This window comes from Lutra lutra, chromosome 6 (genome assembly GCF_902655055.1).
Source record: "Lutra lutra chromosome 6, mLutLut1.2, whole genome shotgun sequence".
Taxonomy (NCBI): Eukaryota; Metazoa; Chordata; class Mammalia; order Carnivora; family Mustelidae; genus Lutra; species Lutra lutra.
The window spans coordinates 63,469,720-63,497,136 of NC_062283.1; the positions used below are offsets into that span (position 1 = coordinate 63,469,720).

A 27,417-nucleotide genomic window follows, 5' to 3' on the forward strand; every position below is an offset into this window, starting at 1 on the left:
ACGATTTACAGTAGGGCTTCAGGCCAGGCCCGTCCAGGGCTCAGCAGATTCCGGCTCGTAGCTCCCAGACATTATTCCTGGAACCAGGCTTACGGCTGACTGCATGGGATCCCCAGCGTTGTCTGCAAATCCCCATTCAATTCCTAACCCTGCCCTCCTTAAATCGTTGCTATTGTCACTGGCTTCCAGCTATCATTTCCCTGTATGGCTCCTAATCCTCTTTCAGATGATATATTTATACCTCAACAGCTCAGCGGTATTTAAGGGCAGGTCATGGGCAACTGACCCACACGGAAGTAGCCAACTGAATTGTAGTTTCCTTGACCCAGAGGTTAAGTCGAGTTATTTCATTCATAGTTTGGTTTTTTTTTTTTTAAAGATTTTATTTATTTATTTGAGAGAGAAAGAGCACAAGCAGGAAGGAGAGGGATAAACAGGCTCCCCGCTGAGCAGGGAGCCCCATATGGGGCAGGATCCCAGGACTCTGGGATCATGACCTGAGTGAAGGCAGATGCTTCACTGACTGAGCCACGCAGGCGCCCCACGTTCATATTGTTCTTTAACATGAGCACGGGTGCCGTGCTGCAGTCACTCCTCAGTACTGCTTAAATCTCGATAAGCACGAAAAGACAGGGATGACACCCCCTTCACACCCCTCTGTTAAGGTGCTGTGGGTGCAGAGCCGCTGCAGCTGCCAGGCACCTGTCTTCAGCTGTGAGGTGGTGGGGAAAATGGAAATCCCTGGGCTACAGGATCTTCAAGGCCTCTTCCAGGTCTAAAATCCCATTGCCATGTCACATCAAAAGCTACCCATGAACCCAGCCACTCTTGAATCAAGGGAGCTGCTCTATAAAATTTAGGAGTAAGAGCTCCCATTCATTCAGCACTTGCTGAGCCCTTTGCTCAGCGACTCAATAAGTACATGAGTTCCGTGTATGTGCCAAGCACTGTTGTAGACACCGGAAATTCCTTGTATACGGTAAAGTCCTCTCCTCAAGGATCTTGGACTTGGGAAAGAAGACATATAAGTGGGGGGTGGGGTGGGAGAATAAGATTGAGTTAAGCATGATGAAGCAAATAAAATAGGATAGTGTCAGAGTGACTTGAGGGGCTACTTGAGGTGGGCTTGGGAAATAGCTCTCTGAGGTGAGTGTCAAGAAGACAGTCACGTGAAGCTATAGGGGCAGAGCGGTCCGGGCAGCAGGAACAATCAATGGTAAGGCCCCATGAGCTTGGTGTGTCTGGGGACAAGGGCTGAGGAGCATGAAGACCAAGTAGGCAAGGGCTTGATTGTGTCACACATCATGGCTGTGGGAAGGAGCGTGGTTTTAATTCTGAGTGTGAATGGGAAGCCATAGGAAAGTTTGGAACAGGAGAGTGACAGATCAGATCTTTACAACACACTATTGGGGCTGCTAGGTAGGCACTGCGAAAGGGGGCAGAAACACCAGTTAGGACCTGCTGCAGGGACCGGTGTGAGGACACGGCCTAGACAGATGCAGGAATGATGAGAAGTGGTTGGACTCAGAATATGGCTTGGACGTGAAGCTGATGAAACGGCCTACTGGTAGATTGAAATGAGATCTGGGAGCAAGAAAAGATTGAAGAACAACTCTTCGTTTTAGGCCTAAGCAGCCAGGTACATGGTCATGCTGTTACAGAGGTGGAAAAGGCTCGAGGGAGGCATCTAAGTAAATCAGGAACTTGGCTTTGGCTTTGGCTTTGGCGCGTCTGCAGTCTGAGTATAGATGTCTGGTAGGCAGCTAGGTTCGTAATCTGGAGTTCTGGAGAGAGGTCCAGCTGGCAGGTTGGGATTTGGAAGCTGTCAGCTTGCCAATGGTTTGTAATGTCGGGGTGAGTGAGCTCACCTGGACGGCAACATGGGGAGGGGAGAGGAGAACTGACGACAAGCCTGGGAGCCCCAAGCAGAAGGAGATTTGTTAAACAGGAGGAGGTGCGAGCAAAGGACATGAGCGGTCAGTGAGTCTGGAGTGAAATCAGAGGATTGTGGGTTCTTGAAACCTGGAGGGTTCGGGGAAGGAATTCATTGGTTGAACTGGGGTGAATCTGTTGGCAGATTGAGTAAGGAAAGTAGGTCATTGGTGACCACCTCTCCCTGGAGTGACAAGGATGAGTATCCAGTTGGAGTAAAAGCTGTGTGAATAAGAGAGAAGAGGATGCAAAACAGTTTTGAGAATGTTCGCTTATCTATCGCTACCTGAAAAACACCCAGCCCCTAGTAGCTTCACTGACATTTACTTCACACACGAATTACAGCTCGGTCACGGCTCTTCGAGGACCATGCCCCATTGGGTATCAGCTGCAGTGGCTGGAAGATGAGGGCCGGAGTCATCTGCAGAGTCACTCACTCACCCGACGCTCCGGGTGGTGGAGGCAGGCTGCCAGCCAGAACGCCCCCCGGGTGCTCTGGGCTTCCCACAGTACGGGGCTGAGCTCTCAGGGCAAGTCCTGAGGGAGAGGCAGGCGGAAGCCCCATTGCTTCTGATGGCTGAGATTTGGAAGTCACCTAGTGACTTCCAAAAGGGATTTTGCCTATTTTCTCCAATGAGTAGCCACAAAGTCCCATGCAGGTAGAAGAGAAGGAGAAGTAGGCTCTTCCCCTTGATGGGAGGAACAAGGGAAACCAGATCTGTCGCTGTGCCATTTTTTGGGAAAAGAACATCTTCCACAAGGGGTTTTGTTAGAAGAGCCAAAATTAACACGGTAGCCAGAGAGGCAACGGGATGCGGTAGGCACAGTGCCTGGGACCCACAGGATTTTTACTATTTTCTATATGTTTCATTTCTTTCAAAATCAGAAGAACGAGAAGGAAATGCAGTCCCAACTGGACTATGTTCATCTTTACACCAGTAAGTGATAAAATATGTTTAATATTTATTTGATATTTATTTACTCAGTATTTATCTTATGACCCATGAAGGCAAAAGCGTACGGGTTCATTGGATGCCCCATAATGGGATGCTGACTGTGGAGTCAAGGAAGGATTTTTGTTTGGTTCTGTTTTTAAAAAGGTGATATTCAGGCAGTTTGCAGACAGGAATGATCCATTAGAGAAGGATAAGCTGAGGACGCAGCAGAGAAAGGGAATTATTTGCGGAATGAAGTGCTTGGGTAGCCGGAGAGAGGTGAGACTTAGCAGAGGAGCCGACAGGTGGAGAAGAAGGAAAGGGACACCACCTCCATGGACCCGGAAGTAGGCGAGAGCTTGGGCAGAGGTGCAGAGAACTCTCCTGGGAAGATGAAGTGTTCCTGTGATGCATCTAGTCCTGTCTGCAATGAAGTTTGTGACAAGGTCATCAGATGGACATGGGAGTGAGCGGAAGGTTTGAGGTTTGTCTCAAAGCAGCCTGTGACTTCCATGTCCAGGGGAGACACCAGTGAGTGATGGTAAGTGGGTTGAGTCGGACATGGCTTCAAAGGGACTAGCAGTTTTGAGGCAAAAAAGAGAAAAGGTAGAGGCAACAAGTAGGGAGGCGACTAGCCCTACTCTCCCTACCACCCCAAGGGACGTGGGTGAGATGAAAAATCCCTGAGTGCCTGAAAGGATGACAGGAAGTGGAACTCCTATTTCAGGAAGGGCAAGGACTTAGGAGAACGTCAAGAGATTAGGGATGTACAGAGGCAGGGGGTTATGTGAGAGACGGGGTGAGCCCTGGAGGTGTAGAGAACAGTTCAGGAATGGACAGCCAGCGGTAGACAGCGGTGTTACCCCTGAGATGATGAGATTCATGGGAACGAACAACTGCTCCTAGAACCTGGAAAAGTGCATCAAATCTTCTGGTTTCTTCGAGGTGTCATTTTAATATTACATTAAAATAAGCACAAATATATAATTAATTTGAAAACAAATTTGTAGGACATTTATTATAAAAACAAGAAGCGACTTAGAGATATTTTAACCCATGTTCCCAGACTCTTCTCATGTACTCACACTTGGGAAAGAAAGTAGGAGAGACCCTTTCTCTAGGTTTTGGGTGAAGGGTGTTAGAGGGAAGCATTTGTCCTTTAAATTAGAAAATGGAAAATTTCCTAGACTCAAGGGTGTGGCTTGCTAGGACTGAGCTTGGGGACCTTCACGTCACAGATTCTGCTGCTTCTCACTGGACTGTGAGGAAGAGTGAGCCCCAGATCGCCAGCAGGTTCTGTCTTGTGGGCTAGGAGTTGGTCTTGCTCCCTCTCTGGCCTTCAGAGTCCCCTGTATCTCCAAGTTGGGCCTCTCTGGAGCAGCATGGTGCCCAACTAAAGGAACAGGGAGCATGTGTGAGGTGGAGGGGATGTCGGTTTCCTGCCCATCTCCCCCCTTCAGAATCTGGCTGAGTTGCGTGATTGACAAGACAGAAAGGAGGGGTGAGGCTGGGGGAGCTTAGCTGACTGGAGGTCAGACTTTCCAGAGGAATCTTCTAATGATCTTAGGGTGCTGAGCAGGCCTGGTCCCACCCCCCTGCCACCTGCCCTACACCGCCCATCGTGTTCAGTCGCCAGGAGATGAGGAAGAGGCTGGCTGAGCAGAGGAGAGGCAGGAAGGGGACCCTTACCTAAGGCATCAATCAGAGCAGCCCAGGAGGCGGCACAGAGCCTGGCTCCCTGACATCCCCCCAGGCCAAGATGGGGCAGCAGTTCAGCTGGGAGGAGGCAGAGGCGGCCGGTGAGATGGATGTGGCCCAACTTCAGGAGTGGTACAGGAAGTTCGTGGTGGAGTGCCCCAGCGGCTCTCTATTCATGCACGAGTTTAAGTGCTTCTTCAAGGTCACAGGCAATGAGGAGGCCACCAAGTTTGTAGAGGGCATGTTCCGAGCCTTCGACAAGAATGGGGTAAGGAGGGGCGCCTGGGTGGCTCAGTGGGTTGGGCCGCTGCCTTCGGCTTGGGTCGTGATCTCAGGGTCCTGGGATCGAGCCCCCCATCGGGCTCTCTGCTTGGCGGGGAGCCTGCTTCCTCCTCTCTCTCTGCCTGCCTCTCTGCCTGCTTGTGATCTCTCTCTGTCAAATAAATAAATAAAAAATCTTAAAAAAAAAAAAAAAAAAGAATGGGGTAAGGAGGCACTGAAGGGAGGATGGCGGCCAGCCTGCCTGGCTCATGTCCCTTTGAGCCGAAGGAGCACCCCTATGGGAGGGAGTACCCCATCCCCAGCCATTCTTCTCTCTAATCCCTGCTCACCTGTTCTGTCTCTCTCTTTCCCCCACACTCTTCTCACTTCCCATCGTCTGTCCCTTGTCATCTTTCCTTCCCTCCTCTCTGTCTTACCTTCTCTCCTTCTGCCTCTCTACTCTTCCTGACTCCCCCTCTCCTCCTCCTGAGAGCTGAAGGCAAGCTGGGCAGAAAGGCACAAAGGTCAGTCTGCAATCTGAGTGTTTTTGACCAAGGCTCTACAGTCTTAGGGCTTGGTTTTTCACACACACCAGAGCCCCTGTCACTCTAAAGTTAAGGAGCTCAAGAGCTGTCCCAAAGGGCTGAGCTAGCTTGGTATAGACGGTGCGCTCCCCCTCACTGGGGTCATTGGAGTTGAGACCAGTCAGGTCTTCCCGCCCAGCGTGCTGGAGGGACCTCCTGGGCTGATGGGGCAACTGGACGGATGATGCAAAAGTCCCTTACAAGTCTCCAAGTCAGGGAAGAGTCCATGAAATTATCCAACCACAGGATTTCTGTAAGCCCCCCAGTGGTACCTGCAGCTGAGAAGATGCTCTGTTTTTTAAGTGTGCCCCTGGAGATTGAACTTAGAAACGGAAACCCCTTCATTATTGAAGCTCGTCCATCCGTTGCCTCCGTGATCCTTCAGATCGTTAGACTTGCCTCAAGTACTATTTCTGCCCCCCAAATTGAGGGGTGGCTATTGGGCCTAGATAACTGATCTGAAGAAAGCCTCTATACCCTGCTTTTCCATGCATGGAGAGCTTCACTCTCTAGGCTGAGTCGCTGCCAATGCCCTTCAGGGCTGACCTTGGCCCCAGGACCAGTCAGCACCTGTCAGGGGCATGGGAGGGTGCAGTGAGCGTCCTCAGGGCAACAGAAACCTCCTTGGAGATGAACCCTATGAACTCCCTCACAGACAGAGTTTCACACTTCTCCAAGCTCCCCTGTCCAAGCCCACCGCAGCCCACTTCATTATCCAAATTAAATGACAACACAACCAGGACAAAAGGAATTGAACCGGTTTGGCCAAGATCATAGATAGACTGAAGGGTCCTGACTCCCCATCAATGTGCCTGCTCAGAAGGCAGTTTGTTTTGGTTTTGTTGTTTTGTGTTGTTTTGTGTTGTTTTGTTTTGAGAAAGAGAAAATGATTTTTAACAAAACAGGTCATATGTGACAAGACTTACTACTATAAATATATCAGTCTTCCCCATCTCCACCTAAAAATTCAGTTCAACAACAGCTCTAGATCGAAAAGGGATTGTCAAGTTCATGGGCGTAATATAGCTGTACCCCTTATAGCTACCTCATCTCTTCTTACAAATTAGCACATGATAGGCATCGGTTGCTTTTCTCCTATCATTATAACTTTTTAAAAAGATTTTATTGATTTATCTGAGACAGAGAGAGAAAGAGCACAAACAGGAAGAGAGGAAGAGGGAGAGGCAGAAGCAAACTTCCACTGAGCAGGGTGTCTGATGCGGGGCTCGATCCCAGGACCCCCAGATCACGACCTGAGCCAAAGGCAGATGCTTAACCGACTGAGCAACCCAGGCACCCCTATAACTTTTATTTTGATAGGATTTCTAATTTGTACCAAGTTGGAAGAGCAGTGTAAGTGACTCCCGTGCACAGTTTACCCAGTTGTTTATATTTTGCCTCATTTGCTTTGTGTGTGTGTGTGTGTCGCTCTCTTTTAGAGAAAGTTGGAGACATCATGCCCTTTTTTTTTTTTAATATTTTATTTATTTATTTGTCAGAGAGAGAGCGAGCACAGGCAGACAGAGTGGCAGGCAGAGGCAGAGGGAGAAGCAGACTCCCCACAGAACGAGGAGCCCGATGTGGGACTCGATCCCAGGACGCTGGGATCATGACCTGAGCCGAAGGCAGCGGCTTAACCAACTGAGCCACCCAGGTGTCCCGGCATCATGCCCTTTTATCACTAAGTATTTCAGTGTGTTTTTCCTAAGAACAAGGACATTTCCTTAAATTACCTAATGCAAAGATCAAACTTAGGAAACTCAAGGGCACTTGGGTGGTGCACTCAGTTAAGCATCCAACTCTTGGTCTCTGCTCAGGTCATGATCTCAGGGTCATGAGATGGAGGCCTGCGTTGGGCTCTGTGCCGTGCGTGCAGTCTGCTTCAGTTTCTCTCTCCCTCTCCCTCTGCTCATGCTCTCTCTCTCTCTCTCTCTCTTTCTCTCAAATAAATAAATAAATCTTTTTTTTAAATCAGGAAATTTCACATTGACCCAATTCCATGAGCTAATCTATATTCAAGTTTTGTCAAATTGACATGTGATGTGTTCTTTATAGCTTCCTTGCTTGCTTTCCTTACTTTCTTTCTTTTTTTGGTTTGATCACACATTGCATTTACTTGTCCTGTCTTTTTAGCCTCTAATTCAGAATCTTTAATCTCAGCTTTTCTTTGTTTTATTTGACCCTGACATTTTTGAAGATTGCAGGCCCATTAATTTTGTAGAACGTCTCACACTTTGGGTTTGTTCAGTGTAGCTTTGTGATTAGTTTCAGGTTTTCAGTTTCTGGCACGGGTGCCCCAGAGGTGATATCACGTCTTTCTCATATGTCAGGGGCCTATGATGTTGGTCTGTCCCATTGCTGAGTGGTTAACTTCCATCATTTGGTTACATGGTGTCTGCCAATTTCCTCCACTGTAAAGTTACCATTTTTCCTCTGTAATTAACAAGCATTTTACAGGAAGATACTTTGAGACTATGTGAATATCCTGTGGCTCCCCCAGATTTTCATCTCCTAAATTTGGCATCCATCCATAATTTTTTTTCTTTTTTTTTTTAAGATTTTATTTATTTATTTGACAGAGAGAGGGCACAAGCAGGGGGAGCGGCAGGTAGAAGAAGCAGACTTCCCGCCCAGCAGGGAGCCCCTATGTGATGCTCAATCCCAGGACCCTGGGATCAGGACCGAGCCAAAGGCAGACATTTTAGCCGACTGAGCCACCCAGGTGCCCCCATCGATAATTTTCTAATCCTACCATCCCTTCTTTGTTTATGAATTGGAATTCTACTACTAAGGAAGAGCTTTCCTAGACGTTTGTTAAGTTCCTCTGTCAGGGATGGAACCCCTCCTTCTTTTCTTTTCCCACTTAGTTTCTGTCTCCAAACCCACACCCATCTCCACTCCCCGCGTCGACGCAGTTCTTACATTAGTGAGTCTCATTTCTGGGCAATTGGTCTGAACTCTCTGAGGCAAATAAGATCGAGAGGTCATAGATGTAGCTCACACGTCAATTCCAGGGGGGATAGAAATGGGGGTCTGGAGGAGGTGAGGAGGTCGGAGTGCCTGTCTCTGCCACTCCTCTCCCTGTAACACTCTTCTCTCCAGAGGTTGCCCTGTGATGCACTGGGATGGAAAAAAAGGGCGGGTGAAATCAAATGTCATTCGGGATCCTTACGTAACCTGAGGTAGGGTCAGGGCTGGTGCGCAAATGCGGCCAAATCGGGGAGAAATGAGGCATCTAATCCCACAGAGCAGATCACACGCCTGTCACTTCTGCTCCTGCTCTTGAGTCGACAGAAGCATTTATTCCCATCATCTTCCCGTTGCCCCTGTGGGTAATTGAAGCTGACGAGGGCCGGGCACACAGGATGAGATTAGTCCTCTCTGGGAGCTTCCCAGGACTCATCCTGGAGCTGAAGCAACATTACAGGTGAGGTCACCCCACAGGAAGGACCGCTCTATGGTGCGCCTCATAGGACGCAAGGGCTCATTGTGGAAACCATAGCATGCTGAGTTAGGATGCTGTGAGAACAGAATGTTCTAGACAAAGAATGTGGGAGAATCTCTAGGTCTGGAGAGTAAGGATTTGTCAGTCGTTTTTGCTGGTTTGTTTTTCTCTCTGTGGTGCTAGATATGAGGCTCATTTTTCAGACTGTAATAGACCTTAGAGTCTATTAGACTCTAGAGAGGAGAAGGAAAGTTCTCCAGCTTGAACTAGAGAAGATCTGTAGCTTGAAAGGCTCTGTCACTTCCTAGGTGGGTTTTCCTTGGGCAACTTATTTAACCTCTGAGCCTCAGCTTCCTCATCCATAAAGTGGGTATAACAAACCCAAGGGGGACAGCGTATGTGACGTAGATGGTTCCTACCTGCCATTTTACATACATTTTTTCTACTCTTATTAAAAAAGAAACATAAGATTGATGTTCAGTAAGCTTAATACACAATTACTAATGAAAATAGCCTTTGAAAGAACAACTCAATCATCGTATTGTACACCTTAAACTCACACAACATTCTCTAAAAGGCTATATCTGCAATTATACCTCAATAAACTTGGGGAGGGTGTATGGAAACAAGCCAGATAACCTTCGGTAAGTGAGGAAAATGGCGAGAAGGAAGCGTTGATGCGCTCAGCAGCTTGGGTGGTTCTCCAGGGCATCGAGCTGAGTAAAAGCGGCCAGTCTTGAAGCTACACACTGTGATCCCATGTGTATACCATTCTCCAAGTGAAGACACTGTAGTGCTGGGGACCAGCTCAGCGGCCGCTGAGGGTTACAGTTGGAAGAAGGATGTGACTAGTAACACAAGACAAAGTCCTCAGGTTGAGTTACACCTGTCTTACACGTATGACAAAATCTCAAATGGCAGACTTACACACAAGGTGCATTAAAGACTAGTGAAAAGTGAGACAAAAATAACCATTGCTAAGAATCCACCCTAAAAAAGTTACCAGCTATCTACGAAAGCATACCTATACACAAAGATGTTCGTTGCATAATTCAGCAAGAGGGACTGCAGAGTACCCCTCAAAAAAATAAAATGATTTCAAATAATTTTAAAGACATGGGGCATTTTAAAATGAAAATCCAGGAGATAAAACCATAGCTCCAATCTGACCTCAATTAGAGAAATACAGCGTGGGAGGTGGGGGGACCAGAAATCATCCCATAAAAGGTGTTGAGTAAGACACTTGGGGTGTTGAGGTGGGCTTGTTTCGTTTCCTTCTTGGTTTGTCAGTAGGCTCTTCTCTAGTTGCCTCATATTCTGTCGTGTTCTGTGGCTCACACCTTGCTCGCCCAAGCGCCCCTTGATCTGGGGGTAGAGCTCCCAAGCAGCAGGGCCCAGTGGGACAGGGGTGCTCTGGGCCAGCGATGTCATTTCCAAAGCCCTGTGCCTGACGGCCACTTCTGGGAGAGTGATGACTTGGGTTCTGGCTTTGGAGAGCTGAGGTCTCCGCCTCAGAAGCAGGAGCTCCTGCAAGTGGGAGCACCTTGTAAAACTCAGCCCGACCAGCCCCTGCAGACACCACCAGCAGCAGCCTCTCACCTCCAACTCAATCGGCCTAGAAGAATAAGAAGCAAGTGCTCCCTGCCTCGTTTGCTGCTTTTGGAATCATTGTCACCACATTCTTGATAGGAGTTTCGGTGACCTGGGCAGAGTCACCCCAGAGGCAGACTGTGTGCCCCTCTTCCCTCTGGGCGGTTAGTCCCTGAGTCCTGACTCCCCTTGCCCCTTCCTGGGTGGGGGTGGAGGAGGCCTGTCCTGCAGGAAGGGTAACGCCCATCTGAGCCTAGACCACAACAGAGCTGGAGCCAAGGCCTGTCTGCCTTCCCTCGGGCTCAGAGTGAATGAAAGGACAAAGGACATTTTTAGTGTGAGCGTGGCTTTCTAATCTTCCAGAACTGCCTTAGACCCAAATTGAAATTAAGTCAGTCATGTATTTGTGGATTCATACATATTCCTAAGACCTGACTGCACAGAAGTGGCGCTGTGCGAAGCACAAAGGAGAGACAAAGGCCCCGAAAGCCTCTTGTTTCTCCAGGAGCATATGATACAGCTAGAAAATGAGACACACACACGCAACGGCTAAGTGAGGCCCCAGAGTGAGACCCGAACTGCGCGGAACTGAGTAGAGGGGCCCTGAATGCTAGAAGAGGGAGTGAGAGAGACCACTACGCTGAAGTGGTCGGAGAAGGAAGGCTTCCTAGAGGAGGCGACCCTTGAGCTGGGCCTGGCGGGGTGGGTAGTATGGGGAGATACCCAATTGGGCAAGGATGCTGGGCTGGAGAACACCCATGAGCGAAGCTGTAGAGGCCAGGAGGATGGCTGGAGGCCAAGCCCCGAGTGTGTGGGGATGGACCAGCCAGAATCGGACCACCTCTGCGCTCGGGAGAAGGTGGGACGGGCCTCACAGCTCGCGTTCCCACTCCCACCGCAGGACAACACCATCGACTTCTTGGAGTATGTGGCAGCCCTGAACCTCGTGCTGAGGGGCACCCTGGAGCACAAGCTCAAGTGGACCTTCAAGATCTACGACAAGGACTGCAATGGCCACATCGACCGCCGGGAGCTGCTCGACATTGTGGAGGTGAGAGGGGCCCCTGCAGCTGGGGGACGGGGGGCTGGGGGCGGGGAGTAGCACTGGAATCAATCAGAGGGTGCTTTCCCATCTCAGAGTTAGGCTAGAAATCAATTACAAAAAGATACCTAAAAAAATTCCCCATCTGTTTGGAAATAAGGCCACACACTCCCAGACAGTCCAGAAATCAGAGAAATTCTATCACACCTAGGCACACCGAGTGTTTTGAACGGGATGATAATGCACACGTAACAACAAAACTGGGAAATGTCGCCAACACTAGGCTCGCAGAGGCTTTTTAGCCCTAAAATGTATACGCCAGAAAATGAGAGGCTGGAGATCAATGATCTTAGAAGTCATCTCAGGAAATGAGAAAAGAAACAGGGGCTCATGGGCGGCTCAGTTGGTTAAGAGTTTGCCTTGGGCTCAGGTTATGATCCCTGGCCCACAACCAGCTCCCTGCTCAGTGGGGAGTCTGCCTCTCCCTCTGTCCCTCCTCCTGCTCATTCTCTCTCTCACTGATAAATGAATAAATAAAATCTTAAAAAAAAAAAAGAAAAGAAAAGAAATGAGAAAAAAGAAGAGTAAATTAAAGAGTAGAAGAAGGGAAATACTAAAGAGCAGAAATGAATAAAATAGGAAACAAACGCATAGAGAAGAAAAGTCAACAAAACCAAAAGCTGGTTCTTTGCACGATGAACCACACTGACAGCAAGAATGAGCAAGGAGGAAACCGTCCCTAGTATAACTCGGACTGACACTGGACCAGATCAGCCTGTTCCTCCCCAGAACTGTACTCCCAAGTGGGGCTTGTCCACCCAGGTCAGAGACAAAGGAGTCCTCTCGGGGTAGTTCTGTGGTTTGCCCAAGTTCATCCCTCCCAGGAGGTGCTGGGGCTGGCTGTAGCTCCGGGGTTCCCAGACCCTGTCTGTGGGGCCCACCGTGTCTCATGTGCCACACTGGGCTGTGAGACCCTGGGATGGACAAGACAGGCCTCTGTCGGCAGAGCGCCCCATCAGGGAACTGAGGAAAACCCTCACATGTCTCTGGGTCTTCACCACTTCCCTTCACCAATGGTGCCTCACAGGGAGGGGACACAGGGCAAAGGAGAAACCTGTTTTTCCCTCCAGTCCAAACCCCAGTATCTCCCATCATCCTATGTTACACACACGTCCATAAGTACACTCCATGCTCTTCTCCTCTCGGGCTCTCCCTGTGTGTCAAGTGGAGTTGAGACCACCACAGAGCAGGCTACCTCCCTCACTGAAGGGTTTGGAATTCACTCAGATGCTCACGGGGGAAAAGCCACTGGCATCAGGCTGAGGGAGCCTGTGAGGCCTGACACGCAGTTGGAACTAGGCCCTAGGCCGGGTCAGTTTTTATTAGGGTCTGGGTCCTGTGGGCCTAAGATGCACCAGCTGGCGGCGGAGGGTGGACAGTGCTGGGGATGCAGGGCTGAGGGCCTGGGGTCCTGGCAGCAAGAGGGAGGGAGCACGCAAGCTCTCAGGGTGGTATGGGTGGGGAGGCCCACAGCCTGGTTTTCTCCCACAGGCTATCTACAAGCTGAAGAAAGCCTGCAGGGTGGAGATGGAGTGTGAGCGGCAGGAACAGATGCTCACCCCCGAGGAGGTGGTGGACAGAATCTTCCTTTTGTTGGATGAGAACGGAGATGGTAATGGGGGACAGAGGTGGGGGCGGCCCACTCCACAGCACCCCCAGGTCCTCCACCTCCCAGCCACGGTTTCCTCATCTGTGAGCTGTGGGCAGAGAGGAGGACATGACGTAACAGGGGTGTCACTGGCTCATGAGGTTGGAAAGAGGGATGGATGCTCCCACTGGAGCCGCTGATGGAAGCTGGGCAGAGCGCTGTGAAAGAGTAGGAGCTCAGGAGTCAGGCAAGCCATTTCCCCACTCGGCCTGGACTCAGTTTCCTCATCTGGAAAATGGGGAGAATAGTAATTCCGAGGAATCAATGAAGGGAGGTATTTGAGAGAAAGGCGTGGGGTAGGCCCCCATTCAGGCTACTGAGGCCCTCTGCCCTGTGTCTTGACACCCCCGGCTGACTGGCAACACACCCAGAAGAGCCCTCAGGAGCATTTTGAAGGGGCCAAATAAAACACAAATTCATTTGCAAAGCCAGTCCCTTTAAGGAATCCTGGAAGCTTCCAGGAGACCCTGGGAGAAGGGAGAATTAACCGGCCTGGTGGGCCCCAGACTGCAGGCTCATTTGTGTAAGAGGGTGTAGCTGCCCACTGTGAGTGGAGGCCTCTCCTCTTGCCCCCAGCCCCATTTCCTCACGCTCCCACACCACCATCTCTCCTACCCCTCGCTTAGGCCAGCTGTCTCTGAATGAGTTCATGGAAGGTGCCCGTCGGGACAAGTGGGTGATGAAGATGCTGCAGATGGACGTGAACCCCAGTGGCTGGATCTCTCAGCAGAGGCGGAAAAGTGCCATGTTCTGAGGATTCGGGGGTCCTGGGAGCCCAGTATATGTCCACAGGCCCCTCCAGGACTCCAGGCTCACCAGGCTTCCCAAAGAGCGAGAGGGTCCCTGGCTCAGCCTGCTTGTGCCCACTCTTATCTGGCTCCCCTATGAAAGGGACTGGGCTGAGGCGGGTGGCTAGGGGCTCTTGGCCTGAAGTGGCTGACAGGACACAGTCCGAGGGCAGGATTTACCCGGGTGGCGAAGGGAACCAGCTTCCTCTCTCCTTTCAGCTGCTTCTGGGGACAGTATGCTTCGGCTGGGTGGTTGTGGGGCGTCCACAATTTCCTACCTGGTTCCTACCTGGAAGCAGGGGAATACTGAGGGATGAGGGTCCCCTAGACTGCCCCCACAGTGGGAAGCCGGGGGCTGGAAGGTGTCGCATCTGAAGAAAAAATAGGACTTGGGGCGTGAGTCCTGGATCCTGAGGAGTTCATGGGGAGGTCTCTCGCCTCCCCCTCCCAACTTGTCTTCACCAGGGGTGTCTGCAAGGGAAAATTGCAGCCAGTAAGGTGCTGGTCTCCCGGCCCTCTGTCCTCAGAGGGATCGGCTGTGCTTGAAGGAGCTGTTTCAGCAATGCCCCAGTGCGGCTCCTCCAGCCACACCCCCACACAAACCTCCTCTCCCCCTCCCCGCCCCTCATCCCACACCTGCCTCTCCCATTGACCCAAGATGGCCATTTCTCTCTCCCTAACCTCAATTATCGTCTCTGCGCACGGAGCAAGTTGGACAAACCAGGCGGGTTTTTTATTATTTTTTTTTTAGATGTGAAGTTATTTTGTCATACAACTCTATGTGTAGCCCCAGTGTACAAACTAGATTTAAAGGGAGTCGTTCTTGTTAAATTGGGTGGGGGGGGGCAGTGAGGAACTCAGAACAGGAACTTCTTTGAAGAGATGTGTTTTTATGTTGATGGATGAAAAATAAAAAAACTCACCTACTGAACTGCAGTTTCGTAGGCATGATATTCATATAAAGTTTCCTTTAGGGGCGCCTGGGTGACTCAGTCGTTAAACCTCTGCCTTCCGCTCAGGTCATGATCCTGCCACGCATGGGGCTCTCTGCTGGGCAGGGAGCCTGCTTCCCCCGCCCTCTGCCTGCCTCTCTGCCTACTTGTGATCTCTGTCTGTGAAATAAATAAATAAAACCTTAAAAAAAAAAAAATAGTAGGGTACCTACTACTAAAATAGTAGGTGGCTCAGTGGGTTAAGCCTCTGCCTTTGGCTCAGGTCATGATCTCAGGGTCCTGGGATCGAGCCCCACATCGGACTCTCTGCTCAGTGGGGAGCCTGCTTCCTCCTCTCTCTCTGCCTGCCTCTCTGCCTACTTGTGATCTCTGTCTCTCTTTTAAATCTTAAAAAAAAAAAAAAGAATAGTAAACCAGGTGGACACAGATCAGCCCAAACATCAGGAAGGTGGTGTGGGCCTGACGTTGGGGAAATGTCCTAATTCTGTTCAAATACCCTCCCACCTCCCACCTTCAGGATTTCCCAAGAGGCAGCCACCAAGAGAAGGCGCGGAAATGTCAACTCCCTTTTCTTCCAGGCTGCCCCTGGCATTGATCTCCATCTTCCCGCCAGGTCTGTGCTCAGGTTTTGGCTGACTTACCAGCCTGAGGTGGTCCCAGTGATTACTGGTAGGACCCTCTCTTCCCCAACCCCCTCCCCACGGTGAGAGGGTGCCTCTCAGCAAGCTGGAGCTTCATTCCTCTTACCCCTTGTTTTCTCTCTCCTACCCTTGGATTTTTATTCACTCCTTGTCCTTTCCCCACACCCAGCAGAAGTGAAGACTCAAAGCCCAGAAGGAGCATCTTTGCAAAAATGAGGCCAGCTGCTCCAGCCTCCAGGTTCTTGGAGAGGTATTCCCAAAGCCGGGGCATGCAAAAAATGGGAATGGGGCCCACTTGTAACTAACTGCCTGCCCCACTTCCCAACTGGTGTCAGGTATCACTGCAGCAAGAGGGATTTAAGCTAGACCCGGGAGGGATGGTCAGGACACTTGCCACAGCCAGTGAGTCCAGAGCTGCGGGATGGGCCAGCGCGGGAAGTCAGGGTGCTGTGCAGTCACTTCTGAACAAAGACGGAGTTCCTCTGGATAAATGAGGACTTTCTGTAGTATCCTAGCTTCTCTTTCCGTATTTTATTATACTAATGCTTAGCCTGTTAGTTCCTTAGGGATCCTCTTCTTGGCGTGTCCAACATCTAGCGTTCCTACAAAGGAGGTGTGTGATAAACGCTTGCGGAAGGGAGGAATAAATCAACACACCACACAAGTAGGCTCGGGGTGCTGGGGTGCAGGTTGGCTGTGTGATTGCAGCACCTGATCTGTAGGATTCCATCAGGGTCCCTGAAAGCCCAGCTCCGAAATAGGGGGACTGGAGCATCTCAGTGGGGAAAAGCTGGGGGAGGTCCCTGAGGGTCCCCCAGGAGGGGCAGTCACCACCAGCTGAGTCATGCACAGGGTTCAGGAACCATCCTACCGGACTCCCACCCCTGCCCTTCTGGCCCACCCATCCCACACCCCAAAGAGGGGAGCTGAGCCTTTGAGTTCAGCAGACCACATCTAGTATTACAGTGACGACCTTAGGCACCAACACACGACCCCTCCCCAGTACAGAATCAGCCCAGCGGTGGGCTCAGCCGGCTGCCTCAGTCTCCCCACCGCCTGCCCCCTCCCCACCCTCCTCCTCCTCGCGGTTCTGGAGCCTGCGCACGATGCGGGTGAGGTCCAGGCTCCGTGTCAACGTGTCCAGGAGCATCTGGTCCTTCTGGACGCCCTCGATGAACTCCTCCAGGGACAGTTCCCCTGTGGTACAGAGAAAGGGAGTCAGGGGGAGGAGGGTGCTCCCCACTTCCCGGTAGCATGGAGGGGGGCAGAGCCAATGCTAGGTGAAGCGAGGCTGTGAGGGGGGCAGCTAAAGGAGCCAGAGCCCAAAGTCTGGTCCAGTGGTCCCTAAAATCCAACTCTTGTGCCTGGGGCAGGGGCAGATGGAGGATGTGGCCAGCAGAGGCCCCGCCCCTCTCCCACACCCCCCACCCCCCACAGCGGCCCCCATCCCAGACTCCTCACCATCCCCGTTGACATCAATCTTGGAGAACACTGTATTGGTGAACTCTTCGGCACTCATGGTGGAGTCGCTGCAGGGGTTAATGGCTCTGATGGCCTGGGGAGAAGTGAGAGGACCCATCCTAGCTCAGCCTCAGTGGTGTCAGAATAACAGACTGGGCACTAGAGGCAGCCCTGGGGTTTGAGAGCTTGTCTCCGTGCAGATGGAAAAATAGAGGCCGAGAGGGTGGACGGCCTGCGGCCCCAGTCACACTACCCATCCCACCCCCACTCCTCCCCCTACCGGACGCTCAGTCCCAACCCAGCCCCCTTCTGAGACTACAGTTCTTCTTTCTGAAGACCCATCGCGCCTGCCGGCCCTCAGGCAGCCTGTCGGCTGGGGTGGGCCCCGCCGCTGCCCCCGCCCCGGCCCGGCCCTCTGCACCTGGAGTTACCCGGATGATGGTGAGCAGCTCATCGCGGTCGATGCATCCGTTGCCATCGACGTCGTAGAGCTTGAAGTACCAGCGCAGCTTCTGTTCCACCTTCCCCTTGAGGACCAGGCTGAGCGCAGCCACGTACTCCATGAAGTCGATGTAGCCGTCCTGGGCGAGAGGCACAGCCGCTTGAGCCCGATCTCCAGAGGCCCCAGGAAGGCCAAGCCCAGGTCGCTCCCCGTGCCCTTTCTGCTCCAGTCCTGCCGCTTCTGTCCCCGCCTCCAGGCAGCCCACCAAGCCTGCCCTAGAGGCTGCCAGCAGCTTTGGTAAACCACCCATCTCCGGGGATGTAAATGGTGGTGATCTCTCTTTACTGGCACTTTGGTGCCAGCGGTCACTGGCTGCTCCCCTGTGATTCTCCAACGGGAGCCCTTCCGGTTGCAAGAAGTGTTGGTGAAGGAAGAGGAACGAACCGCCGGGGTAAGTTGTGGTCTTTGGAGCTGGGGAGAGGGCAGGTGGTAGATAGGGAGGACGGAGCACCTGTCTTATTCTTCCCTTTAGTCTTCAAACTTTACTGAGCACCTACTATGCTCAGTGATAGGGGCTTCAGAACTCAGTAAGATATGAGCCCGGTCCTGATGGGAGTGCAGTACTGGGATGCAGGTTTGAATCTTGCCTTCACCCTCTCAAAGCTGTGGGATCTGGGACAAGCACTCAGTGTTTCTGGCCCTCCATTTCCTCATCCATAACAGTTCTAATAGTACCTACCTCTGTGGGATTGCGGTGGGAGTGGGTGAGTTTGTCTAAAGCACTCAACACTGCCTGATGTACAATAAACACTGAGGAAATGGTAACCCTTCCTACACGTACTAGAATTGTTTCTATAAAGAGATCATTAGGGCACCAGGGTGGCTCAGTCGATAAAATCCCCACCTTCAGCTTGAGTCATGATCCCAGCATTGTGGGATCAGGTCCCGCATCTGGCTCTCTGCTCAGCGGGGAGCCTGCTTCTCCCCCTCCCTCTGCCTGCAGCTCTGCCTACTTGTGTTCTCTCTTTGTCAAATAAATGAATTAAAAATCTTAAAAGAGAGAGAGAGAGAGATCAGTATGCCATTGTGATGAAATATAGTGACAGCACATCTGGACGGGACATTATGGAATCCCAGAACAAGATCACCCAGCTCTGCCAGGACAGAGGCAGAGGAGAGGCTCAAGGAGGCTTCCTGGGAAAGGTGGTGCCCTTTTGAGTCTGAGAGGGGTTGACCATGCGAGAAGGTGGTACAAGACATGCCTAGGGGATGTTTCTCCAGGCTGACCCATTGTCTGACCCTGCCGGCCCCACCAGGGGGGTGAGGGAAGTGGGGAACATAGGCCTGCCTCTGCCCATCTCGCCCCTGAGTGAGGCCGGGAGAGGGAAGTCTGTGCTTTACAGAAAGGCTGAGCCCTCCTAAGGAGCACGGGCTCAGCATGTGAACTTGGAGTTCAGCCCCTGTTCCTCCACTTACTCACAACCCCAGCTCTGGAACCGGGAAGTTATCCAGAGGCACGTTTTGGGTCGGAAGGAAGACCTCTTAACAGGCAGATTTGCCGCTGGCAAACGGGCCAGCCTGGTTCAGTAATGAGCTCCCCGTCACTGAAAGCATGCGAGTAGAGGCTGGAGCACTGTCATTAAAGATGTGGCAGAGGCTGGGCAGGATGGCCTCTGAGGTCTGGCTCTGTGCCCCCCGCCCCAGGCCCCAGGTGAGACCTTGATGAGCCGGAGCCCCACAGTGGGTGCTGAGATCATAGTGAACATTCGTGTGGTGCTTCCCTGTATTCACAGGCTTTCACATAAGCCTTAGCTCATTCCATCCTTGCCCGACCAATGCCCGGGGCTGTCCTCAGAACAGAGCAAGGCCTCCCTTGCCACAATGCTCAGAGAAGTGAGAAAAACGGCCAAGGAGGTCTCCCCTGGGTAAAAGGACATGGAACAAGGACACTTTGGTTTTTCATTTTTCATCTCTCTCTACTGTAGGAAATGTTTACAGTGAGCTTTCACATAATTACAGTGAGTAATTTAAAAAATTACTTTCAGGGGCGCCTGGGTGGCTCAGTGGGTTAAGCCGCTGCCTTCGGCTCAGGTCATGATCTCAGCGTCCTGGGATCGAGCCCCGCATCGGGCTCTCTGCTCAGCAGGGAGCCTGCTTCCTCCTCTCTCTCTGCCTGCCTCTCTGCCTGCTTCTGATCTCTCTGTCAAATAAATAAATTAAAAAAAAAAAAAAAGAAAGAAAGTGTTAAAAAAACTTACTTTCATAGTTTTTTTTTTTTTTAAATGGCAAAAAAGGAGCAATGGAAAAGTATGGGCTCTTGTACCAGAAAGAGCTAATTGATGTCTTAGGAGAGTGCGGCCTTGGACAAGTCACGGGGCCTCTCTGAGTCTCGGTTCCGCAGCTGGACACTGGGAATGACAGGGCCTGCCTTTCAAGACCTCAGTTTGGGTGAGATTCCGTAATGATACCACAACGACACTAACTTCTTTCTAGTGCCTCTCGCTCAGTGTTTTATTTGCTTTCCTCCTTTAATCTCATGACCACCCCTGGGAGGTGGGATTTTGGTCCTCATTTTCGGAGGAAAGCTGTTGTGAGGAGGAATTAGACCTCACAACCAGTGAATGAGCGAGCCTTGGCTAGAAGCTGGGTAGCCTAAACCCCACCGGGCCTCAGAGGCAGGGGTGAAGATTTACACGATATGTGTGCACCTGTGTGAGTGCTGGGCACGGCCAAGCCCAGGCAAAGCTTTGAAGCAAGCAAAGTAGGCGCTTATCCCCCCCCCCGCCCCCCAGGCACACTCCCCAAGCAAGCTTCGGCTTCCCTCAACCTTGCCCTTCCAGCACAGTCCACAGGATCTAGCTGCCTGTCAACTCAGGGACGGGCTGGCCAACCTTTTCTGTAAACGACCAGATCACAAATATTTCAGTCTGGGTGATGTGTAAACAAGTGGGCGTGGTGTGTTCTACTGAAGCTTCACTTATAAAAATAGGCCCACGGGCCATTGTTTGCACAGACCCATTGAACTTCCCGCTCCATTGTCCCATCTCTCCGATGACCTGCTAGGCCGCTCTGTGCTCGTGACAATGGGTAGACGGCAATCGTGCCCAAAGTGGGATTTACACCGTTGGTGTATGTGAGGTCCTTTAAATGTTACAAAGATACTTTTCATTTTAATAATTATGTGTTTAAGTTCATGTGTATTAGAAAACACAGAATTTGCACAAAGAACTCGTGATTTCTCAGATAACAAATATTCATTAAGCCCCTACCCTCGTCCAGGCATCGTTCTAAGTGCTAGGGACACAGCACTGAACCAGACAGACAAAAATCTCTGTCCTCCTGGAGTTCACATTCCAGTGAGGGAGACAGACAGCAAACATAGTGGCTAAGTGTTATTCAGCACGTCTTAGAAGATGAGACGTGCTGGGGGTAGTGGTGGGAGGTGGGACAGGAAATGCAAGGGTAGCGGCTAGCCCCAGTTAAACAGGGTTTCAACCAGGAAATCGGGGCAGGTGTCAGCGGGAAGGAGACTTCTAGGCAGAGACTTGTAGTGGGGGAAGGTGTGAGCCAAGCAGAATTTTGGAGGAAGAGGGTCCCAGGCATCAGAAAGGCCCTAAGGTGAAGGTGTGCATGGTGTAATCAAGAAAGTCAGGTCTGGGACAGAGGGGGCGATGCTTGCAAATACAGGGTTGGAGGGTTGTCCCTCCCTAGTGTCATCCATGTGATTTTAGGGGGGTCCTCCTGGAGATATGTCTTGATCCCAAGGGTTTCCTTAGCAGGTGAGAAGCTGAGATACTCCTGTGTGTTTGAGTGTAAGGCGTTGAGGCTCAACCATTACTTTCCTCCCTCCTGTTCAGGAATTACTCCTTCTTGTGGGGAGCTCTTGGGGGGCCCAGCAAGCTGAGGCCATCCCTTTTGGGCTCATGCCATGGGCTGCAGAACTCTGCTCCCAGCAACCCCTCCAGGAAAGCCTGTGGGCTCCAGGATGCTGCCCTTGAGCTTGGGACTCAACACCCATAATCTGCTTTGGCCCCTTGACCTTAAATATTAGTGAGTTTTAAATAGCCTCTGAGCCCTAGCTGTCCTTAGAAGCCCTGCCCACAATGGTATTTGAACCCTCTGGGCGGTGGGGGGCCGAGAAAGCTCTGGGCAGCGTGTCCCCAGCTTGAAGAGGACACGTGGGAGAGCTTCGGCATGTCCTGGGTGGGGCCCAATGGGGTGGGGAGACCAGGGGTCCTTCTACCACGGCATCTTGACTGAATTGCTCCAAACCAATGAAAGATTTGCTCTGGAAACTAACAATCATCTTAACTCATGCTCTCAACATCCGGGAAAGATGAGGGTACTGAGCTAAGGATGCTGTGGGAAAGGGGCTGGGTGCATGGCCACCCAGCTGATGAAAACCAAGGGCCCTAACTCACTGTGCCCAGCCCCCCTGGATGCCCCCCTCTAGCTGACAGGAAGTCCTCATCCCATGTCCCGCTGATGACTCAGGGACAATACCATTTGACTACCGTGCAGACCTTCAGACCCACTCAAGAGAAGGTGAGCTGAGGTCACTGAGCACTTTGGAGACAGGCATAGTCTGGATGTCCCAGTGGCCATGCAGCCTGGTCTGTCCCCAGAGCATCAGGGATGGCTCATGTAACATGGGCCTGCCTGTGCCAGGCCAGCGGGGGCCGGAGGCTTATCACCCTGCTCTCTCCTCTCTGCTCCCCTTCCTCTTGGACCCTCTAAGGGTCTGGGCAAAAGCGCCAGGTATGGCCCCCAGCACTTAGTAAGTGCTCGACCACTGTCTTGTAGGTGTTCACACCCGTTTTGTAGTAAACCGAGACATGCATGTGGACGAGGCAGAGGAAGTCATTAGATTGGGCCTCCTGACACCCTAACCTGTGGACCCCTCTGTTCTTGCCTGGAAGGTGAGGGTGCAGACGGGGTCTGGTTCCTTTCTGAACCCCCAGTGCCTGACTCACAGTAGGTGCTCAATGAACGTGAGATCCGTTGACCCCCCCTAACAGGACCCCATATACACCAACAGGCCTGCCCCCTCCTCCAGCAGATGCCATGTTCTGGCCCCTGCACCCCCCACCTCAGCCCCGCACTGGCCGGGCCTCCAGCGCCCCCCACCCAGGCCTCTGCTCACTTTGTTGAAGTCAAAGGTCTCAAACATCTGCTCCACATACTGGCTGGCCGACGGGCTCAGGTTCTTGAGACCAAAGAACTGGCGGAACTCGTAGAGGGTAAGCTGGCCGGAGGGGCACTCAGTCATGAACTTCTTGTACCACTGGTGGCACTCGGTGCTGCTCAGCTCCTCCACGGACTTCCCATCCATTACATTGCCCATCTCCCAGGCCTGTGGGGGGTCTGTGCCCCAGGTGGCTGGATCCTGTTCCCCGAGATCCCTGCAACAGGGCGGCTGGGCTCTCTAACCCTGGGCCCTCCTCGATCAGAGGCCGGAGGCCTCCCCAGCTGAGCAAAGAGGGTCTGATGAATCAGACAGTGCAGGAAAATGTCAGGAGGAGGTGAGCAGAGGGACAAAGGTAATGGGGGGCTGTGCAGTCCCACGACCAAATCCAGAAGATGCCTGAGAACTGGCCTTAAGTCCCACTAAACCCTCGCAGCCAATGGGGTAGAAAAGAGGAGTGAAAATAGAACAGAGCTTAGGGAAGCAGAGGCCCAGGATTACGGCCTTGAGCTGATAGGTGAGAGGATGTTCTTACCCATTTTGCAATCTCCTTATCCCTTCTTACCAGGGCAGAATGGGTGGCCAGCCAGTGGCTGTTCTAATCCCATTACCTCCATTCTCCTCTCCTGCTTTGAGTGGGTTCTCAATGTTTTTGGTTCCTGCCCTCAGACATGGAATTGAGGTACACGTGAGATAAAGCTGGTTCCTTTTCCACAGCTGGACCAACTGTGGGCTCCTGCCAGGACTGCTATGTACAGTTATCCAGGCTGTGCACTGCACTTGGGCAGCACAATTAATGGCTTCCGGTCACATCATGGATAATTAATATACAAGAACACCTGAGTGATGCAGAGTTTGTGGGCTTCCAAGATGAGTTCTGAGCAGCCAGGGGGAGCCTCCTCCAACATAACACTGTATAAGTAGACATGGCCTTGTATACACACACACACACACACTCACTGGTCCTCTTCTGACCACACTCTTACATTCCCAGAGACTCATCCCCAGAGGCTTGAATTTAACCTTCCATTTGATCCACACTTGATACTTTCCCCTCCCAGGGCATGGGGATGGGGAACATTGACTGTGTGCCTAGTGGCCTGAGGGATGTGTGTGAGTGTGTGAGTGTGTGTGTGTGTGTGTGTGTGAGGGCGCCAGCACACAGGTGCATGGTGAGCTGCTACTACTCATCCCAGAAATGTCCCAGGCCAAGAATAGGGCCTGTCCAGGATGAAGGTTGTCCCTGTCACACAACACTGTCGTGTTCCTGATATCTGGAACTAGAAGGAAGCAGCCAACTCGTTAACAAGGCCCAAACCTGAGTCATGACATCACCAGTGAAATTTTAATCTTTGCTTTTTAAAAATTATCTGGGGCACCTGGGTGGCTCAGTCGTTAAGCCTATGCTTCCGCTTAGGTCATGATCCCAGGGTCCTAGGACTGAGCCCTGTATCGGGCTCCCTGCCCAGCAGGGAGCCTGCTTCTTCCTCTCCCTCTGCCCCTGCTTGTGTTCCCTCTCTCCCTGTGCCTCTCTCTGTCAAATAAATAAAATATTTTTTAAAAATAAATAATTAATAAAAATTATCCATATTTTTAAGTGGTTTATAACGAACTCATATTACTCATAAGAAGAGATGAGAGCTGTTTTAGAAAAAGAAACTGAATAGGACTGCTTTGCCTCTCCTCTGCCCAAAGTGATGAACACAGGGCGCCCTAGGCCAGGGTTGGTGGGGGGACACTCCTCCAGTGAATTCTGGGGGCCCAGGCTGGTATCCTTGTCCTTGGAGTCCTCTCAGCTTTGGGGTTTGGGGTGAAGGGCTCAGGAATGAGGGGGACAATCATCTTTCCACCACTCCCTATTCACATCGTCCCCCCACCCTTCCTGTGTGAGCACAAACACACCCTCCTCTGTGAATCTCCGCGGAATTTGTTTTTCTCGCCTCAGCCCACTCTTTGCTTATGTGTTATGTTGGCTTTCTACGCTGCTTCAACATTACCACAAAGTCAGTGGCTGCTAACTCTACACATTATCCCACGGTTGCTGGGGGCCAGGAGTCCGGGCATAGTTTCCTTGGGTCCTCTGTCCCATGTCTCGAAGGGCTGGGATCAAGGTGTCATCTGGGCTGTGTCTGCGTCTGGAGGCTTGACTGGGGAAGAATCCACTTCCCCCTCATTCATGTGCTTGGGAGAATTCATTTCCTGGCTCTTGGACTGAGGGCTCCGGCTTCGTGCTAGATATTGTCTGGAGGCCACTCTCGGATCCTAGAGGCTGCCTGCAATTTCTAGAAGCTGTCCAAGGTTCCTTGTTCCATGGGCTCCCCATTGTGGCTCCTTATTTCATAAAGCAGCAAGGACACTCTCTCTCCAATCTGCTACAGGGGAAGCTTACGTAGGGTAGCTACTCAAGTCGATGCCATCCCATTACCTTTGGCACATTCTGTGGGTGAGCTGCGAGTCATGGGTCTCCCCCCTGCCAAAGCAGGACGACTGTGGCAAGGCAGAAAGAGCAGGAGATGGAAGTCATGGGGGTCACCTTCACATCTATGACAATGTCTACACTTCTATAACATATATAATGTTCATTTATTTCTTGGATTATAAGCAGCTGTGTATTGTCAGCCTGTCCTCAGGAACTCGGGGCAGAGGCCACTGCTCCGGACCTAGTACCTGAATTCCACATGGTCGTGTTGCTGGTTGTCCCGTTGGCCCCCTCCCCACTCATTCTTCAGCTTTCTCTGTGTGTTCTGAGCTCCCGGAGGCTGACCCCTGCAGACTCATTCACTCGGGCTCCCCTGCCCTCTGGCTCCTGGCAGTTCATGCCTGGGAAGCTGTGGAAGGAGACCGGCTGGTAGTAGGAGAGTGGTGGTTTGACTGGTTTCTCTATCTTCAACCACAGCTCCTAGGAACAGTCTCCCTGGGCTCCTGTGGTAAAGCCACCTCCCTTTACCACTCAGGCTTGGAAGCAAGATGGGCTGCCCTCTGTGGCCACTCTCTGGGCGTGTCACCTGTCCTTCAGCGATGCCCCCTTCTCTGCAAATACTCCCCTCCTTAAACACTCTGACTCAGAAACTCAGAAAGTTATCTTTCTAAGGGTAACGCCTGACCGACAGGGGCCTGAGCACAGTAAAATGTTGTGAACGCACGCATGCTTGATTAAAGGAAGAATTCAAGAAGGCTGGAGCAGGACGGAGCCTCCATCCAGTGTCTCCTGTGTTCAGGGCACCGAACTAAACTCGAGGAAGAGGCTTACAATGGCCCTGTGGGGTGGGATTATTTCCACCTGACCCAAGAGGAACTGGGGACAGAAAAATCATTCTGAGGTTCACAGAAATTCCAAGTGGTGGCACCAAAATTATCCCCTCACTATCACGGTCTTAGCCCAAGCCTTTAAATCTCTGAGGAAAGCCCGGTGTGGGGGTGGGGGGTAGGATGTAGAGGAGCCCTCCAGCCCCGACTCCAGCAGCTTCTCCGTGGCCCATCTGCAGGGACAATTCTAGTGACAAGGGGTCTCAGGACTTTTGCATGTGGGGCCCCCATCCTTTCTCTCAGACTCTGGGTGGGAATGACTCCGCCGACTTCCCCAGCCCAGAGCCCAGCTTCTCCCCTTTCTGTGGCTTCTCTCAGTCCCGCTCTCCATTCTTCCCCCAGACACGGATGCCAGGTCAGGAGGGCTGGGGTCCATACCAAGGCCTCCAGGAAGAGGTGAACACACAGAGAGGTATGGAGGGGCCAAGTGCACACCCGCTGTGGTGGGCACGTCAGACAGAGGCCTGGGGGCTTCCCCAGGCTGCTTCATGACTTCAGGAATCCCTCCTGGGACGGATGCCAAGAGCCACGTGAGAAGACCCACTTAGCTGAGCCATTCCAGGGAGAAGCCTAGCTGGGAAGAGATGGGAGGGGCAGCCATCCCAGGCCTAACCATCCCCCTCCAAGGCTGCCTGGCAGCCACTCTCCACCCCCACAGAAACAGATCAGAGCCCTAAGCACTGGGTCTTTGCCTTCTGGACTGATCCCGCCCACACCCACGTGGGACCTGGGTCAGCTTCTTTAAAAAGTCCCTTGGAAGGCTGCCCTACCAAGGTGAACCTCAAGGGGGAGACCATTCTCCAGGGGAGAGGCAAGGGCATTAGTCCGTTGGGGAAGGGAAAATGCTGGGCCCCCACCCCCATCCCCACTTCAGCCCACCCGGGTCTCAGGTTTTGGGGGTGCAGAGACGGTTCTCAGACATTTCTGCAGCCTAAGGACCCAGCCTTCGGGTGTTCAGCAAGGGTCTGTTGGATGATGGAGTGGATGTTTGACTTTTCTTTATACCTAGGCTGAACACTTGAATGTATCTCCATTCCAACAAAAAAGGCAATAATGGTTTTAAACCTACCAACCCACAGAGACAAAGAGAAGAAGACAGCACGTAAGAGGTTCTAGTAAAATTCTGGACAACAGAAGGCAGATGGACAAGGGGTAACTGTCTCAGGGCAGAAAGTCGAAACTCAAACACTTTGACAGGGCAGGTCAATGGTCCGGACGCGGTGCCTGTGCCTGCCTCAGAAGCCTGCGGGCTCAGGTGTGGGTGCAGAAGGTGCCCTGGAAGCTGGGGTTAGGACAGGCAGGGGCAGGAAAAGGGGGACAGGTGGAAAGGTCCCCAGATGGCTCTGCAAGGCAGCAGGACGGACATGTCTGGGCCTCCTTCCCCCACCCCCAGCTGTCGCTTATTCTGGGGCTCTGGACCAAGCGGCTGGAGAAGAGCGAAAGGTC

General features: G+C 52.0%; 2 protein-coding genes across 3 annotated transcripts; one reads left to right on the forward strand and one right to left on the reverse strand.

Annotated features, from left to right (window-relative positions):
* Positions 1-4,115: 4,115 nt before the first annotated feature.
* GUCA1B (guanylate cyclase activator 1B) lies at positions 4,116-14,895 on the forward strand. Of its 2 annotated transcripts, XM_047734124.1 has the most exons (4): positions 4,116-4,833; positions 11,347-11,496; positions 13,039-13,159; positions 13,822-14,895. In XM_047734124.1, exons 1-4 carry the CDS (start codon positions 4,627-4,629, stop codon positions 13,947-13,949), a joined length of 606 nt encoding a protein of 201 aa, XP_047590080.1. In that variant the 5' UTR covers positions 4,116-4,626; the 3' UTR covers positions 13,950-14,895. The 2 variants fall into 2 exon arrangements, with proteins under 2 accessions (XP_047590080.1, XP_047590079.1); XM_047734123.1 differs by lacking the exon at positions 4,116-4,833 and having other exon boundaries at positions 8,128-11,496.
* Positions 14,896-16,604: 1,709 nt separating this feature from the next.
* Positions 16,605-22,824, reverse strand: GUCA1A (guanylate cyclase activator 1A). The gene is made up of 4 exons (XM_047735159.1): positions 22,624-22,824; positions 17,470-17,619; positions 17,039-17,132; positions 16,605-16,774 (listed from the first exon to the last, which is right to left on the reverse strand). The coding sequence occupies exons 1-4, from the start codon at positions 22,822-22,824 to the stop codon at positions 16,605-16,607; spliced, it is 615 nt and encodes a 204-aa protein (XP_047591115.1).
* Positions 22,825-27,417: the final 4,593 nt, after the last annotated feature.

What these genes read in the sequence shown, in the direction of transcription:
- GUCA1B (XM_047734123.1), top strand. Translation starts at nt 11,053, where the DNA reads ATGCTAGAAGAGGGAGTGAGAGAGACCACTACGCTGAAGTGGTCGGAG. An exon ending in AGCTGCTCGACATTGTGGAG is followed by an intron (nt 11,497 to 13,038) that starts GTGAGAGGGGCC and finishes TTTCTCCCACAG; the next exon opens with GCTATCTACAAGCTGAAGAA. An exon ending in GTTGGATGAGAACGGAGATG is followed by an intron (nt 13,160 to 13,821) that starts GTAATGGGGGAC and finishes CCCCTCGCTTAG; the next exon opens with GCCAGCTGTCTCTGAATGAG.
- GUCA1A (XM_047735159.1), bottom strand. Translation starts at nt 22,824, where the DNA reads ATGGGCAATGTAATGGATGGGAAGTCCGTGGAGGAGCTGAGCAGCACC. An exon ending in AGCTGCTCACCATCATCCGG is followed by an intron (nt 17,133 to 17,469) that starts GTAACTCCAGGT and finishes ACTTCTCCCCAG; the next exon opens with GCCATCAGAGCCATTAACCC. An exon ending in GATTGATGTCAACGGGGATG is followed by an intron (nt 16,775 to 17,038) that starts GTGAGGAGTCTG and finishes TCTGTACCACAG; the next exon opens with GGGAACTGTCCCTGGAGGAG.